At 38.9% G+C, this 12,451-nt stretch overlaps 3 protein-coding genes across 5 annotated transcripts; 2 read left to right on the plus strand and 1 right to left on the minus strand.

The window, feature by feature from the left end:
* The first annotated feature begins 193 nt into the window (after positions 1 to 193).
* On the plus strand, positions 194 to 3,681 carry wbp4 (WW domain binding protein 4). Its single transcript, XM_044031701.1, has 10 exons — positions 194 to 277; positions 435 to 507; positions 601 to 663; positions 1,367 to 1,493; positions 1,576 to 1,782; positions 1,868 to 1,935; positions 2,024 to 2,099; positions 2,213 to 2,424; positions 2,513 to 2,748; positions 2,841 to 3,681. Coding segments are annotated over exons 1-10 (1,269 nt in total). The 5' UTR covers positions 194 to 275; the 3' UTR covers positions 3,046 to 3,681.
* An 801-nt stretch (positions 3,682 to 4,482) lies between these two features.
* On the minus strand, positions 4,483 to 8,800 carry mtrf1 (mitochondrial translational release factor 1). Of its 3 annotated transcripts, none has more exons than XM_044031699.1 (10): positions 8,737 to 8,800; positions 7,618 to 7,970; positions 6,837 to 6,934; positions 6,661 to 6,742; positions 6,463 to 6,570; positions 5,495 to 5,667; positions 5,291 to 5,408; positions 5,071 to 5,207; positions 4,890 to 4,988; positions 4,483 to 4,813 (listed from the first exon to the last, which is right to left on the minus strand). In XM_044031699.1, the coding sequence occupies exons 2-10, from the start codon at positions 7,925 to 7,927 to the stop codon at positions 4,688 to 4,690; spliced, it is 1,251 nt and encodes a 416-aa protein (XP_043887634.1). In that variant the 5' UTR covers positions 7,928 to 7,970; positions 8,737 to 8,800; the 3' UTR covers positions 4,483 to 4,687. The 3 variants fall into 3 exon arrangements, with proteins under 3 accessions (XP_043887634.1, XP_043887635.1, XP_043887633.1); XM_044031700.1 differs by having other exon boundaries at positions 8,709 to 8,750; XM_044031698.1 differs by lacking the exon at positions 8,737 to 8,800 and having other exon boundaries at positions 7,618 to 8,304.
* Positions 8,320 to 10,703, plus strand: LOC122773584 (coiled-coil domain-containing protein 122-like). The gene is made up of 6 exons (XM_044032360.1): positions 8,320 to 8,347; positions 8,734 to 8,849; positions 9,107 to 9,505; positions 9,627 to 9,743; positions 10,038 to 10,111; positions 10,427 to 10,703. Exons 1-6 carry the CDS (start codon positions 8,320 to 8,322, stop codon positions 10,530 to 10,532), a joined length of 840 nt encoding a protein of 279 aa, XP_043888295.1. The 3' UTR covers positions 10,533 to 10,703.
* Positions 10,704 to 12,451: the final 1,748 nt, after the last annotated feature.

Here is a 12,451-nt window from a genome sequence, read left to right on the forward strand (position 1 = left end):
TTGGTATTTCCTAAATTTGATTTCCTTTAAGGAGAAAATAGATAAATTGTATCAAAAAGTATACAAATCTAGTTGCTATTTTATTTGTATTATATACCTATAATTTATGTTTCTCTAATATTAACCCGTTGACGTAAACATATGTGCTTCCTTTTTTTTAAGGTTAGGGCAGTCGCTTCGGCGCCGGTATATGACGTCATCAGCAAGGGACACTGTTGTCATTCTTGAAATGTGCGAAACTGTTGTTTCTTTTCAACCACTAAAACGCAAATAAAATGTAAGTACGACGCTTCATTTGAACATGTTTGCCCCCACAAGATGTAGCACACTCGGTTTTAGACATTTAGCCTCGTTAGCTGTTAATGCTGAAGGAAATTTAACTCATAATTTAGCATGTTTTTGTTGGGTAACTATACGTGTTTGTGCACTTTCAGGGCCGACTATTGGAAGTCACAGCCGAGGAAGTTCTGTCAGTACTGCAAGTGCTGGATTGCGGACAATAAGCCTGTGAGTAGACCGATGAAAACATGTTACAAGATGAAAAGGGCAGTGTCTGATGCTAATTAATGTCTCTGCTCGTGCTTGGGTTTTTCTCTACAGAGCAGAGACTTCCACGAAAGGGGGAAGAATCACAAAGAAAATGTGGCTGCCAAAATTACAGAGGTATTTACGTATTCTCCCACTGATTGTAAACTGATCGTATAAAATGATACTTAAATCAATGGGGAAAATGTGTTGACGTAGAGTCATATATTGAGATAATGAGATAACTTATCACAACCAATGATAAGTGTATTTACTATACATTCATTTTATGAACCAAATCATCATTAGTACCGAACATATGGAAATTAGAGTTGTAGCAAAGAAAAACAAAAACCTCAAATGATAAAAACAGAATGTTTCACATATTTTCCTGAAAAAATTCTATTTATGACTCAATGAAATTAAATCAAATAAACTTTATTGTCCCCACTGGGAAAAATTCTTGTGTGAAAGTGATATACAGTTGCAGAATAATGCACAGTACACACAGAGAGAACAAAGACTATACAAAAGACATACAATATAGAATAAATACCTGAATAAAATTATTGCAGCTGCTCTGAAAGTCTTTGAAAGATTAAGAAATGAGTTGAATACATTATAAGAAATATAGATGACTAATATTCTGACACTCGAGTCATTGACTATGTCTTGTCAGTTTCCAAACACTAACAGCTAAGAAAAACCTGCCAGTCTTGGCATCATGCTCAGGACTGTGAGGATAGATAAGGTCCAGGCATAACAGCTTGACTTGAAGGCTCTCTTCTGATTGGCCCACAGCAACTGTCACTCATGCCATCATATCTTTCTTTTCTTACAGATAAAGAAGAAGAGCATTCAAAAGGCAAAGCAGGAGGAGCGCATGTCCAAAGATTTTGCAGCGATGGAGGACGCTGCGATGAAAGCGTATCAGGAGGATCTGAAGAGGATGGAAAGGGAAGCAGCAGGTAACTGTTTTCATATTTTAATTAAGTAATATGAGCTCAATAGGATGCACTTTGGGTTCCATTTGAATTGTTTTTGTTGTAGGATTGGATTCACCACCACCACCCACGGCAACCGCGAGGCAACAACCTCAGGTTAGGCCACAACCTCAGGTTAGACCCCAGCCCAAAAAACAGCAAAAGAAAGCGGAGAAAGCGAGAAAGAAATTCACAAAGCAAACAGAATCACAGGTTTGGGTTGAAGGACAGACAGATGATGGACACACCTACTATTACAACACAGTCACTGGAGGTAAACCAACTACTGCTTTTCAGTACATGACAATTGAAACCGTTCTTTTCACCAACATATACCCTCTTGTCTGTTTTTACTATAGAATCTAAATGGGAAAACCCAGGAGGTTTCCAGGGAAGTTCAGACTCAACACATCCTGCAGCCACAGAGGTTACTAATAATAAAACATGTATTTTAAACTGTATTGTACTATTAAATGTTGTTCAAAACACACTTAATATTTCCTGTTTATCATTAGAGCTCTTCAAGCTGTCCTTGGATGGAAGCTGTCAGCCCTGATGGTCATACGTATTACTATAACACAGAAACTGGAGGTAAAATATGTTGTGATTTTTTGTACAGTTATAATTTATTTCTATTTTACTTTCTTTTTTTCCAATGGGTTTTCTGTGTGATATTCACATGCTTTGTCTTTCCTACCTCACAGAGTCTAGCTGGGAGAAACCACTGGACCTTGCTTTACATGAAGCTTCTGGATCTGGATCCAGCAAAGAAGTCGAGAGTCAGGAAGAGCCTTCAACCCCGCAGCCTGAACCCCTTTCAGGAGAAGAGTGCTCCAATGAAGCCCAGGCATCCAAGGAGGCTGAGGTTTCAGAGGTAGCCACTCAGCAGCCCAAAGTCCCAAAGATAAGCTTCAGGGTGAGAAGAGTATTTTTTTAAAAAAAAGTCCACTTGGTTAAAATTAACTTAATCTGATAATTTCCTGATGTGTTTTTTTTTTCTTAAGAAAAGGAAAGCAGAGGCAGAGCCTTCAGAAAAGGAGGGAGAAGATGAAGCAAGTGATGATACCCCTAAAGAGGATGCTGTAGAGATGAAAAAAGTGGAAGAGATCGAAACAACAACACCCAAGCCTGAGGAGAAAAAGGAGGAAGCCGCACCACAAGTGGAGAAACGAGCCAGAAGGCCGAAAACTGCGAATCCTTACGGGTCCTGGGAAAAGATTCAGCAAGAGGTTGATCCATAGTAAGAGAAAGATCCTGGTCCACAATTGTCTGATCTCAGTAGCTACTGCAAAACTCTTTAACTCTTCTCTTTTCCTTTCCTTTCCTCTCCAGTGCCAAAGTGGATCTGCAGTTGCCCCAGGTAGAGGGAACTACAGCCAGCGCTGCCGTTGTCCCACCACCGGAGCCCAAACCCAAGTTCAAAGAGCGCATCATCACCTCGCTTGGAGACGAAGGTGGACCTGCTTCGTTCAGGAAAGCCAAAACACAAAATGGCAAATCCAGGAGCCTCCGACAGAGAGACGACGACGACGACTGAGCCGAATACGGAATACAATACAATACAAAACTACTCTTTCTAGGAACTTGTTGCAGCATTTTTTTTGTTGTTTTATTAACATTTTAGACCAAGAAATTTGAAGACAAAATATTCTATGGTGCAATTTTTCTTATTTAACTTGAAAAATTGTGCACCGTGTCATACTTTTCTCCGTGTGACATTTTGATAATGTTTCTCAGTGGTATTTATCTTGTGAATAAAGGACTGTACATACTCCACAAGAACAGAGAAATGTTTTCTCTCTTTCTCCCAGGGCTGCAAAAAAAGAATGACGTCATTGTTTTATTGCAGCCCTTGTTTGGGAGTTCTTGCAGCTTGTTCTTGACACATCAAGAACTTGAGAAAACTTGAAAAAGAACAAATGTCTCTGTTCTTGAAGTATGTACAGGCTTTTACAATATTGTAGGCCTCCTGGTGTGATTTAAAATATTCATGTGAAAGTATCTCTTCCTGTAGTCTGGTAAGTGTTGATGCATCCGTAAAGAGCAATTCAATTAAAAAGTGTTTTATATTTTTTTAACACTTATATTATGACGTTACGAGGCTTTAACTTGTCAGTTAAAGTAAATGAATAAGATGGAAAGTGGAATTTCAATAAACAATGACTTGAAATTATTTTTATATACAAATTATTTTTTTTGACAAACTGAAGATGATTAATAATAATTACTGGGGGTTGTTGGTGAGTTGGCACACATATGCAGGGAGTGACATGCTTTTGGTATTAAGCTGATATGTGGTTAGACCACACCCTGCATTAAGCATTAGGAACACTTACCCACAATATACAGGTCAGTTTTACTGAACTAACCTACTACTAATTATGTTTACATGGAATAAAACCTTTCTATATGCATTTTTTGTTACAACTATATGAAGTTGTCAGGACCAGTATGTCCTGTGAGATCAATGTTTGGTCCCAAGAAGAACCCAATTTCTAAGAAACTGGTTAAGGTTGTTGGTACAATGTAAATTGTGAGTAGGTTAATAAGGAATAAGGTAAGGTCACACCGATATTAAAATACCCTTTGCAAGTAAGACCTAGCTGAGACAGGGTTAGATAGAAATATATTTTAACAACAAATAACATCAGAAAACAAATTGCATTAACTGGTTAAGGTTAAGAATAATGGTGTGTTCCATTTAGTCTATAATATTTCCAGTCACGTAGGAAAGCCCATGCAGTCAGATTTCTAACTCACAAACTCAACCTAGAGATGTTTAGTTAATTAGTCATATCATTTTAGGCATCTCATTTGAAACATATACACTTAAATGTTAACTAAAAAGTTGGGAAAATGCTGCAAATTTGTTTTGGGTTCCAAAAAAAATTGTCCCGCAACCCATCTGTGGGTCCTGACCCAGTCTTTGAGAATCACTGGTCTAAATGAATGGAAGTCAATGCAAAGTCCTACCTCAGTGGTGCGTAAGGATTTAATGACGCGCAATGACACAAAATTACAAGATGTAATAATGTATTACAAAGACATTACCATAGTAATATTACCAAATAAATATTTCTGGCATAGTCAAGTTCAGCCTTTTAGTATTCATAGAGATCTTTAAAAACAACAGATATAGTTTTCTCAATTATTTATATTAAAGGACGTTGTGGTGTGTGTCAGACCGCAGATGGATTCCTGCAGGCGCTGCTGTTCTGCACCAGCTCCAGAACAGCCTCCATCTCTGCATGCTCCAGTAGGTCAGAGATCAGGTCGTCGAGAGCTTCCCCTCCTTTCATGAACTCCTGGAGACACATGGACCAAAACATGTTTGTCATGTTTTGTCTGAATTTCTACATTCCAAAAACCTTAATATCCAACCTTAATATCTCTGGTAACATATCCAGTCCGGTGGTCTGTGACACGGTCCTGGCTGAAGTTGTAGGTGCGAATCCTCTCTGACTGAGAGCGTGTGCCCACCTGTTGTTAGGAACATGAGAATAAAGAGACAAGACATGGCAAATACATAACATTTACTCTCTAGATTGAAATGTTCACCCACCTGTTGCTTCCGCGCTGTGTGCCTCTCCTTAGTCTCTTTACTCGCCATGCTCTGGTAGAGCCGGGCCCTCAGCACGCGCATGGCGGTGTCTCTGTTCTGCAGCTGAGAGCGTGTTTGCTGACACTCAGCGGTTATACCTGTTTGGAAGGTCAGCGAACATGTAAACGGAAAGCGACAGGGCCAGAAAGCAGAGATCATTTTACCCAAAAGATTGTTTTACCTGTGGGAAGATGAACGATCCTTACTGCACTGTCTGTCGTGTTGACGCTCTGACCTCCAGCACCTCGAGACCTGAACGTGTCGATGCGAAGATCCTTTGTATCGACGTGAACATCGAACTACGTTCACAAAGAGAGCACATATTTAAATAAACATGAAAAAGCAGGTGGTGAAGAACAGAAAAAGAAGAAAAAAAATGTATTACCTCCACTGGTTGTGGCAGGATGATGACAGCCATGGTTCCTGTGTGAATACGCTGCATCCTGGAGGAGAGGCCCACCTCAGGGATCCTCTGCACCCGGTGTGTTCCTCCTTCATGCTTGAGGTGTCTGTACACATTGTCCCCAGCTATTCTCATTGCTGCATGGTGTAAGCCACCTGAGACACACACTCATCTGTCATTTCTTTTGCTCGGCTTTGTTGTTGGGTGCATTAACGGGTGCATTAATCCTTTTAAAAAATGTCCAGTATGTAACACTTAGTGACATCCAACGCTGATACTGCAAACTGTAAAAAACTCTGACTTCTCTGCTCACACCTTGCTCACACTTGTCCTAGCACATCAGGGGACTACGGTGACCTTCACATACCGGAAAGGATGTAAAGAGTTATATACATAGATGCTGCATTGACTGTTGGATAATTCATCAACATTGCTGCCACCTTGGGAGTGTCATTGAGAAGAAAGATTAATTACTCCTGTGCTGCCTTGGGCTGTACACACAAACTGCACTTTCAAAACCTTCACAGGGAAATAGCTGCCTGCTGCATGTTAACATGCTTTTTTAACCATATGTTATTATATACAATAAAATAGTTATCTATAATCTTCTGTCATAGAGTACAGTACAGTAAAAACATGTCAACACAAGATGGCGGCCTTTAAAGGGATTACACATCTATACAAACATGCTTATGGGTATTATTTTCACTTTCCAACACGTCCTACTGGATTTTACACACTGGACATTTAATTACTGACTGTAACACAATGGAGCACCATGCACTGTTAATAGCTAAGGACATGTGACTAAACAACTGCTTTACACATTTACCCCTTAGTCAAATGTCTCTGTATTTACTGTATACAAACTATTTAATACACCACAGCATGAATTCATATTTATCAAAACATTATGGGTTGGAAGGTAAGCCACAAAAGTCATTAATTACCATACTCAGCAGGTGTATAGTTGTAAACGTCAAAGTCCCAATTTTTAAAACAGGCAAAACCCTGGTACATGTCGAACATTTCTTTTGTAAATTGCTGACAGATGTCACCTGAAACCACAGAAATAACACATTGTCAGTGCAGGTTTGTATGTGACAATCTGTATTTCAGTCAAACACACAGTAAAATCAGTTCCAAACCTCCCGTTGTTCTTCCTGATACAACCTCCAGCAGGACGCTACTGGTGTCAAGACTGTCAGTGGGCACAAGAGCCCTGATCAGCTGCAGATAAAAAAAGGTACACTCACTAAATGCTCAATGTTACACACATTATGCAGTAATTACCCTACGGTTGTGAATGCCTTTGCGCTCTTACATCTTTTCTCAAGGTTAAAATCTTGCTAGAGATTTGTGCTTCTTCCTCCTTCAACAGTTCTGTCAGTTGTTCATCTTCAACTTTGGTACCATCCGAGGCTGCAATCATAGTGGAAAAGACAAGACACTTTTGATGACATCTGCATAGAACTCTGCTTAAATATTAAAGAGAAAACTTTTTTGGGCCAAGAACCTACCATATAATTCAAGTAATTGTTTCATTATCATTTTTATCACAATATGGCAGACTAGCACACTTTACTTTACTTTACTTTAAATCCCCTCATAAAGAATCACCCAAAATACAAATACTTGGTGAGGAGAGAAATTAAAAGAAAATTGGTAAGGCAATGGGACTTAGATTTAAATTACGTTTACATTTGTTTTACGCATGGCTCAATAGCACTTTTTAGTTCAATACAATAGCAATATTACAACCATGAATTTCCAGTGACACAAATTTCAGTCCGATATAGCTGTTTCGAGGATATTTGTGCTGATACATTTACCACATAACTATAAGCAGTCATTTTGAAAACATTACATCAGAAGTCATTTCAAAACATGAACCCTCTTTGTTTGAAGTTCATGCCGGAAATAAATATATATACTGTACATATATATACATATATATATATATATACATACATATACATACATATATATACACAGACACACATATATATATAAATATATATATATACATATATATTTATTTATTTATTTAAGACATTATTTACAGTTTAGGCTACTTCCTAGATTATTAAGAGATAAACACTTACCATTCAGCAGTAAACAGACTTCTTCATGGTCTTTCATGGCTTCTTTAATACTCAAAAATCTATTTGCCAGAGGCAACAGCTCTGTGTGTTTCTTTATCAGCACCTTTCTGTCTGCCTCGCTGAGGTGAGGCAACTCCAGCTTGTTCCTCAGGTCTGTGTACTCCTCCATGACCTGCTGCATGTGTCTCTGCACACTCTCGTGTTTGTATAGATCTCCCACATCACTGTGACACAGACGTGTGGATGCTAATGTTGCACAGTGTGGCACCTCTGTGATGTTAGCTAACAGGCTGTGTCCTGCCAGTGTCATCCATCCTCCTCTTCTTCTTCCTCTACTGCTGTGACATACGCGGCTGCACAACGAACAGAGACGAAACCACCGAGTTACAAGCATTTCACCACAGTTACACGGTCATTTCTAGATAAAAAAAACAACAACAATTACACGTGTTGTTTGAGTATTCTCATTGCAACTTTAGCCGGCAGTGACGTAACCCGGAAGTTTTCGAAAATGAGGTCAGGACGCACGAAATGCATTATGGTAGCTGAAGTTTGATTGCATTAGTAGTTCGGCCCATTTATCAACACAGCCGTTACATGATAAAGAAAGTCTCCTTTTTAATCAATTACTGTATAGCATTGATTTTAGTATTTTTTTTTCATAGCGTTTTTCGCTAGCTATTTAAGCTAACTGGGGTTAAAATGTCAAACGTTAAACCCAGTAAACCAGGTAAGATAATGCTAACTACTTCAACACACCAGATTACGAAATCAATAAACAGGCAAAAGAGCGTGTAAAAACTTTAAAAGTTATGTTGCTACAAGGCTAGCAATAATATAAACTTTGTTATATATAATATATTTGATGCTACCTGTTGCAATAACCCAAACTAAGTATTTCCTAATTTTGATACTGAATGTATTAATTATGATGCATTAAGCCGAATTCACAATAAATGAGAAAACATTAGCAAGACATACTGTATGTATGTGTATAGTATGTATGTTTTTAGCATTGAAAGTAAAAATGTGCAGTCAGATTGTTTAATAGAGACTTGACTACTACTACTACTACTATTATTATTACTGACAACAACAATAATAACTATCTCTCAGGACCACAGGAGGGTCTCAGCTTCTCTTTAACCAAGGCAGTGGAGGATGTCAGTCATCACAGCTTCCTCCAGAGTGAGGCCCTGAAAGAGAAGCAGAAGAAACTCAGCTACCTGCAGGTTAACTTTGACCTTAACTCACACCAGCTGCTTACCAATATAATATCAAATCTGTGTATGTAAAGCCACCAGTTATTGAAATCTGAAATATTATTAAAGCCTTGATAAAATAAATGTGACAAGACGGAGTAGTTAATATCAGAAATGTTGTAACACAAGGAATAAAGGATAAGGGCGCTATTTACTGATTGTCTGACAATAGTTTTGTTATTCTGTTGCTAATCAAACTGAAAGAAAATTATTCCCTTTTTCTCTAGGCCACTCTCTGTGATGTTGAGACAAAGGGTGAGATGGCAGAGCAAGAGCTAAGATGTAAAGTGAGGGAGACCCTGGTGCTGGAGAGCGACGTGGAGCATCTGGAGAGACACACTAGAGTCCTGCATGATCGCTGTGCATCCATCTGCAAAGAAAACACAGAACTCCAGATTCTTATATTCGAGGAGGAGGAGAATGCTCGCTTGGTGCTGGCAGGGTTCAACACCTACCGAAACAAGATGGAGGGTCACAGGGCAGCTGTCATGCATGCTGCGAGCCAAACTGAGGCCCATAAAGAGCTGGAGGAGAAGCGAGCACTGGTCAGGATGTTGAAACAGAAGAAAGAGGAGCTTAAGAAAGACCTGGAGAACTCAAATGGGAAAACAGCACATGTGGCAAAGGTGGAGAAAACATTGTATGAATAGAATTTCCATGTCATGTTCTCTCTAGTTTTGTAGCATGTACCTCTAGATGACTATGCATCACAGCCTTGTTCCTTATTTTATTTTAATTTTTTTGCAGCGAGAAAATGAATCTCAGAAGGAGGAGATCTCTGTGACGAGGAGGATCATCGCTGAGAAGACAGAACGGTTACTAAAAGAGTTTCAGACTCATACCCAGATGAAGAAAGACATAGAGGTGATTTTGTGATCAATGAATGCATGAATGGAACATTTGCATCACACCCTTTCTTTACATTATGTCCTCAAACATTATGACTTTTAACCTAAAATTCACTAAATTAATGCATTTCACATCAACACATTGTTTATTGTGATGACATTATGGTGACATTTTCTAATGTACACAACCCAAAACCAAACGTGCAACATGGGCAAACATCTCATTTTGAAATAAAAGAATAAATAAATCAAGATATAAACTTAAAAACTCATAACTGAATTTTCTCTTATGTTGTTTTCACTGCCTCAGATCCAGAACCGACGCCATGATGCCATCGTTAAACGCCTCCACTGTCAACTGAGCAGAGCCCAGGCTGCCCACAGGTTAGAAATACACTCGTGAACAACATCAGTGATCACTCCGTCAGATTTTACACAGCAATATTACACTTGTTCATGGACACAGAAGCAGCAAAACATCTCTACCAGCCAGAAAATTAAAAATATTTCTCATAAAACTGTGTAAGACCAGTTTAACTGTAACAGTCCAACTGTTTACTTAGGCAAGATAATTATAACTGGTATTGCCGAGTGGTTTATCAATGATAATAAACCCATAATGTTTTATAGTAACTTTTTATTTGTTGTCATTTGTCATCTAAAAGGTGATTTAACGACTGTATGTCTGCTTTAATTTAGACAAATGTCTGAAGACATCTACCACATGGAGATACAGCTCGCTGAGCTCAAGAGGCAGCAGGAGTCGTCAGAGGAATCAGTCAGTGGCCACTCAACTAATTTATAATACTCTTTCATTACTGTGTTACTATTACTACATCTGAACAGCAGGGGGCAGCAGTGTTCACTAAATGTGTTTGACTTTACCACAAAACCCTCACTTAGATTCTTATAGACTGTTAGTTTATTAGTATAGTGTTTAATGAGTGATATTTTCTAATTAAAAATGTGTCAGTGACGAAACAGCAGAGGTGTTAATATAAATATTTGCCTGTTTTCGAATCTTCTAATTCCAAAAAGTTATGGAACATAGCATGTTTAACTTTTTAGAGGCAGTTCTGATCAGGGGCAACATCAGCACTGACTTTTAGGTCAGGTCCAATATGTGTCCACAACAGTGACCGTCCGCAGAGCAAAAGCAAAGTGTCCAAACTGTCTGCGTGCTGGTGGTGGTGGTGTTGTGGAACATGATGTTCCAAATGTCCGCTTCACTGGGTCGCATGATGCTCTGCGAAGTGACAGTCCTACTGCTGGCTAACAAGGGCGTGACTGTGCTACTTCAGCTGCAGTTTCCAACTAATTAAACGATGAAAATACCCTGAAAATGCATCGGCTCCTGAACTGTTATATTACAAAAATTCCATTTTTTTTTTGAAATATAGAATATTTTTAATTTATGTTTTCTTTGTATTATTAGGTCAGTGTTCAACAACCAATAAAAGTCATGCAATTGTATTTACTTAGTTACAAAGCGACATTAATACAACATGCAACTAATTCACATTTAAAAAGAAAGAAAGAAAAACGATTTGTTGAAATTTGAAAGGTATTTAAACTGTGTGCATCCACAGAGGTTCTCCAACACACTCAGAAAGGACAGAGTGGGGTGGAGGATATTCAGCTGCAACATGCATCTTCACCATAAATACTGAAACATTTGACGCACTGTACCTTTAAATCAGTGAGGTGCATGTCTTCCTAGTCCAGACTAATTAGATTAGTTGATTGGGGGTTTATTCAACGCCACTCTGCTGTCATATGCTGGTTTTATTTATTTGGCACTGACACACCAGTGTACTCCATTTAGGCCTTGACTGTCATTTGAAAACACACTTGGCTGCTGCAACAGAGAACTACGATTTAAAGGACTACGATCACGATCTGGTGGGAACTTGAACATAAAACAGTCAACTTCAATTTCACTTGGCTATAAACCTGGCTCGCCATCTTCTCACCTTTACATGCTAAGTTGGCAAGGTTTCACATGGAGTTAGCAGCCCAGGGCAGAATGCCTGAGCTTGTTTATTTCTCCGTGCAACACGTTCATCTTCAATGATTTTTGTCTCTCCGACGAAATTGGTTCGATATAGAGAAAGCAGTGGAAAGTAACAAGGAATATAAATACAGTTCATACTTTTATTTTGATGGTTTTTGCTGTGTGTGATGGTAGGTCCTTCAACTTGAAGGTTGAGGGTTCAATTCTTGTCTCCGCTCTGCCAGAAGCGTGTGAATGGGTATGAAAGATGAGGGATAGAAAATGCACATAAATGCCCTGTGTGAATGGGTGTGAATGGCAAAACTGTAGCGTAAAGCAGCTTTGAAATCATTACCATTTACCATGTACCACAGCACGTCATGCTCCCAGCCCACAGCCTGACTCCCACCAGCTGGTGTTTTGTTTCTATATGTGTGTGTGTGAGTGTTTTGACAGTCAGCTGAGCCGCTGTGTGAATTTTTCCTATGTGACATCAGCCCAAAAAAAGTGGGTTTGAAATGTGTTCTAAAATAAGCATCATCGTGTCTCTCTCTCTTCTGGCGTGAGTGGTCTGTATTTAAATACTGCTTTTCTAGTCTGTATGACCATTCAAAGCTGTTTTACACATTTACCCATTCAGTCCCACATTTTTATCACCCATTCACAGCCATTACAAGCAATTTGGGGCTAAATGAATTGCCCATTGGAAACGAAACTGAACGATTCGGTGA

This window comes from Solea senegalensis, linkage group LG8 (genome assembly GCF_019176455.1).
Source record: "Solea senegalensis isolate Sse05_10M linkage group LG8, IFAPA_SoseM_1, whole genome shotgun sequence".
Classification (NCBI taxonomy): Eukaryota; Metazoa; Chordata; class Actinopteri; order Pleuronectiformes; family Soleidae; genus Solea; species Solea senegalensis.

What these genes read in the sequence shown, in the direction of transcription:
- wbp4 (XM_044031701.1), top strand. An exon ending in GGATTGCGGACAATAAGCCT is followed by an intron (nt 508 to 600) that starts GTGAGTAGACCG and finishes TTTTCTCTACAG; the next exon opens with AGCAGAGACTTCCACGAAAG. An exon ending in TTACAACACAGTCACTGGAG is followed by an intron (nt 1,783 to 1,867) that starts GTAAACCAACTA and finishes TTTTTACTATAG; the next exon opens with AATCTAAATGGGAAAACCCA.
- mtrf1 (XM_044031698.1), bottom strand. Translation starts at nt 8,011, where the DNA reads ATGCTTGTAACTCGGTGGTTTCGTCTCTGTTCGTTGTGCAGCCGCGTA. An exon ending in AGTCTGTTTACTGCTGAATG is followed by an intron (nt 6,935 to 7,617) that starts GTAAGTGTTTAT and finishes CTATGATTGCAG; the next exon opens with CCTCGGATGGTACCAAAGTT. An exon ending in ACACAGCGCGGAAGCAACAG is followed by an intron (nt 4,989 to 5,070) that starts GTGGGTGAACAT and finishes TCCTAACAACAG; the next exon opens with GTGGGCACACGCTCTCAGTC.
- LOC122773584 (XM_044032360.1), top strand. Translation starts at nt 8,320, where the DNA reads ATGTCAAACGTTAAACCCAGTAAACCAG. An exon ending in CGTTAAACCCAGTAAACCAG is followed by an intron (nt 8,348 to 8,733) that starts GTAAGATAATGC and finishes ACTATCTCTCAG; the next exon opens with GACCACAGGAGGGTCTCAGC. An exon ending in AGAAACTCAGCTACCTGCAG is followed by an intron (nt 8,850 to 9,106) that starts GTTAACTTTGAC and finishes CTTTTTCTCTAG; the next exon opens with GCCACTCTCTGTGATGTTGA.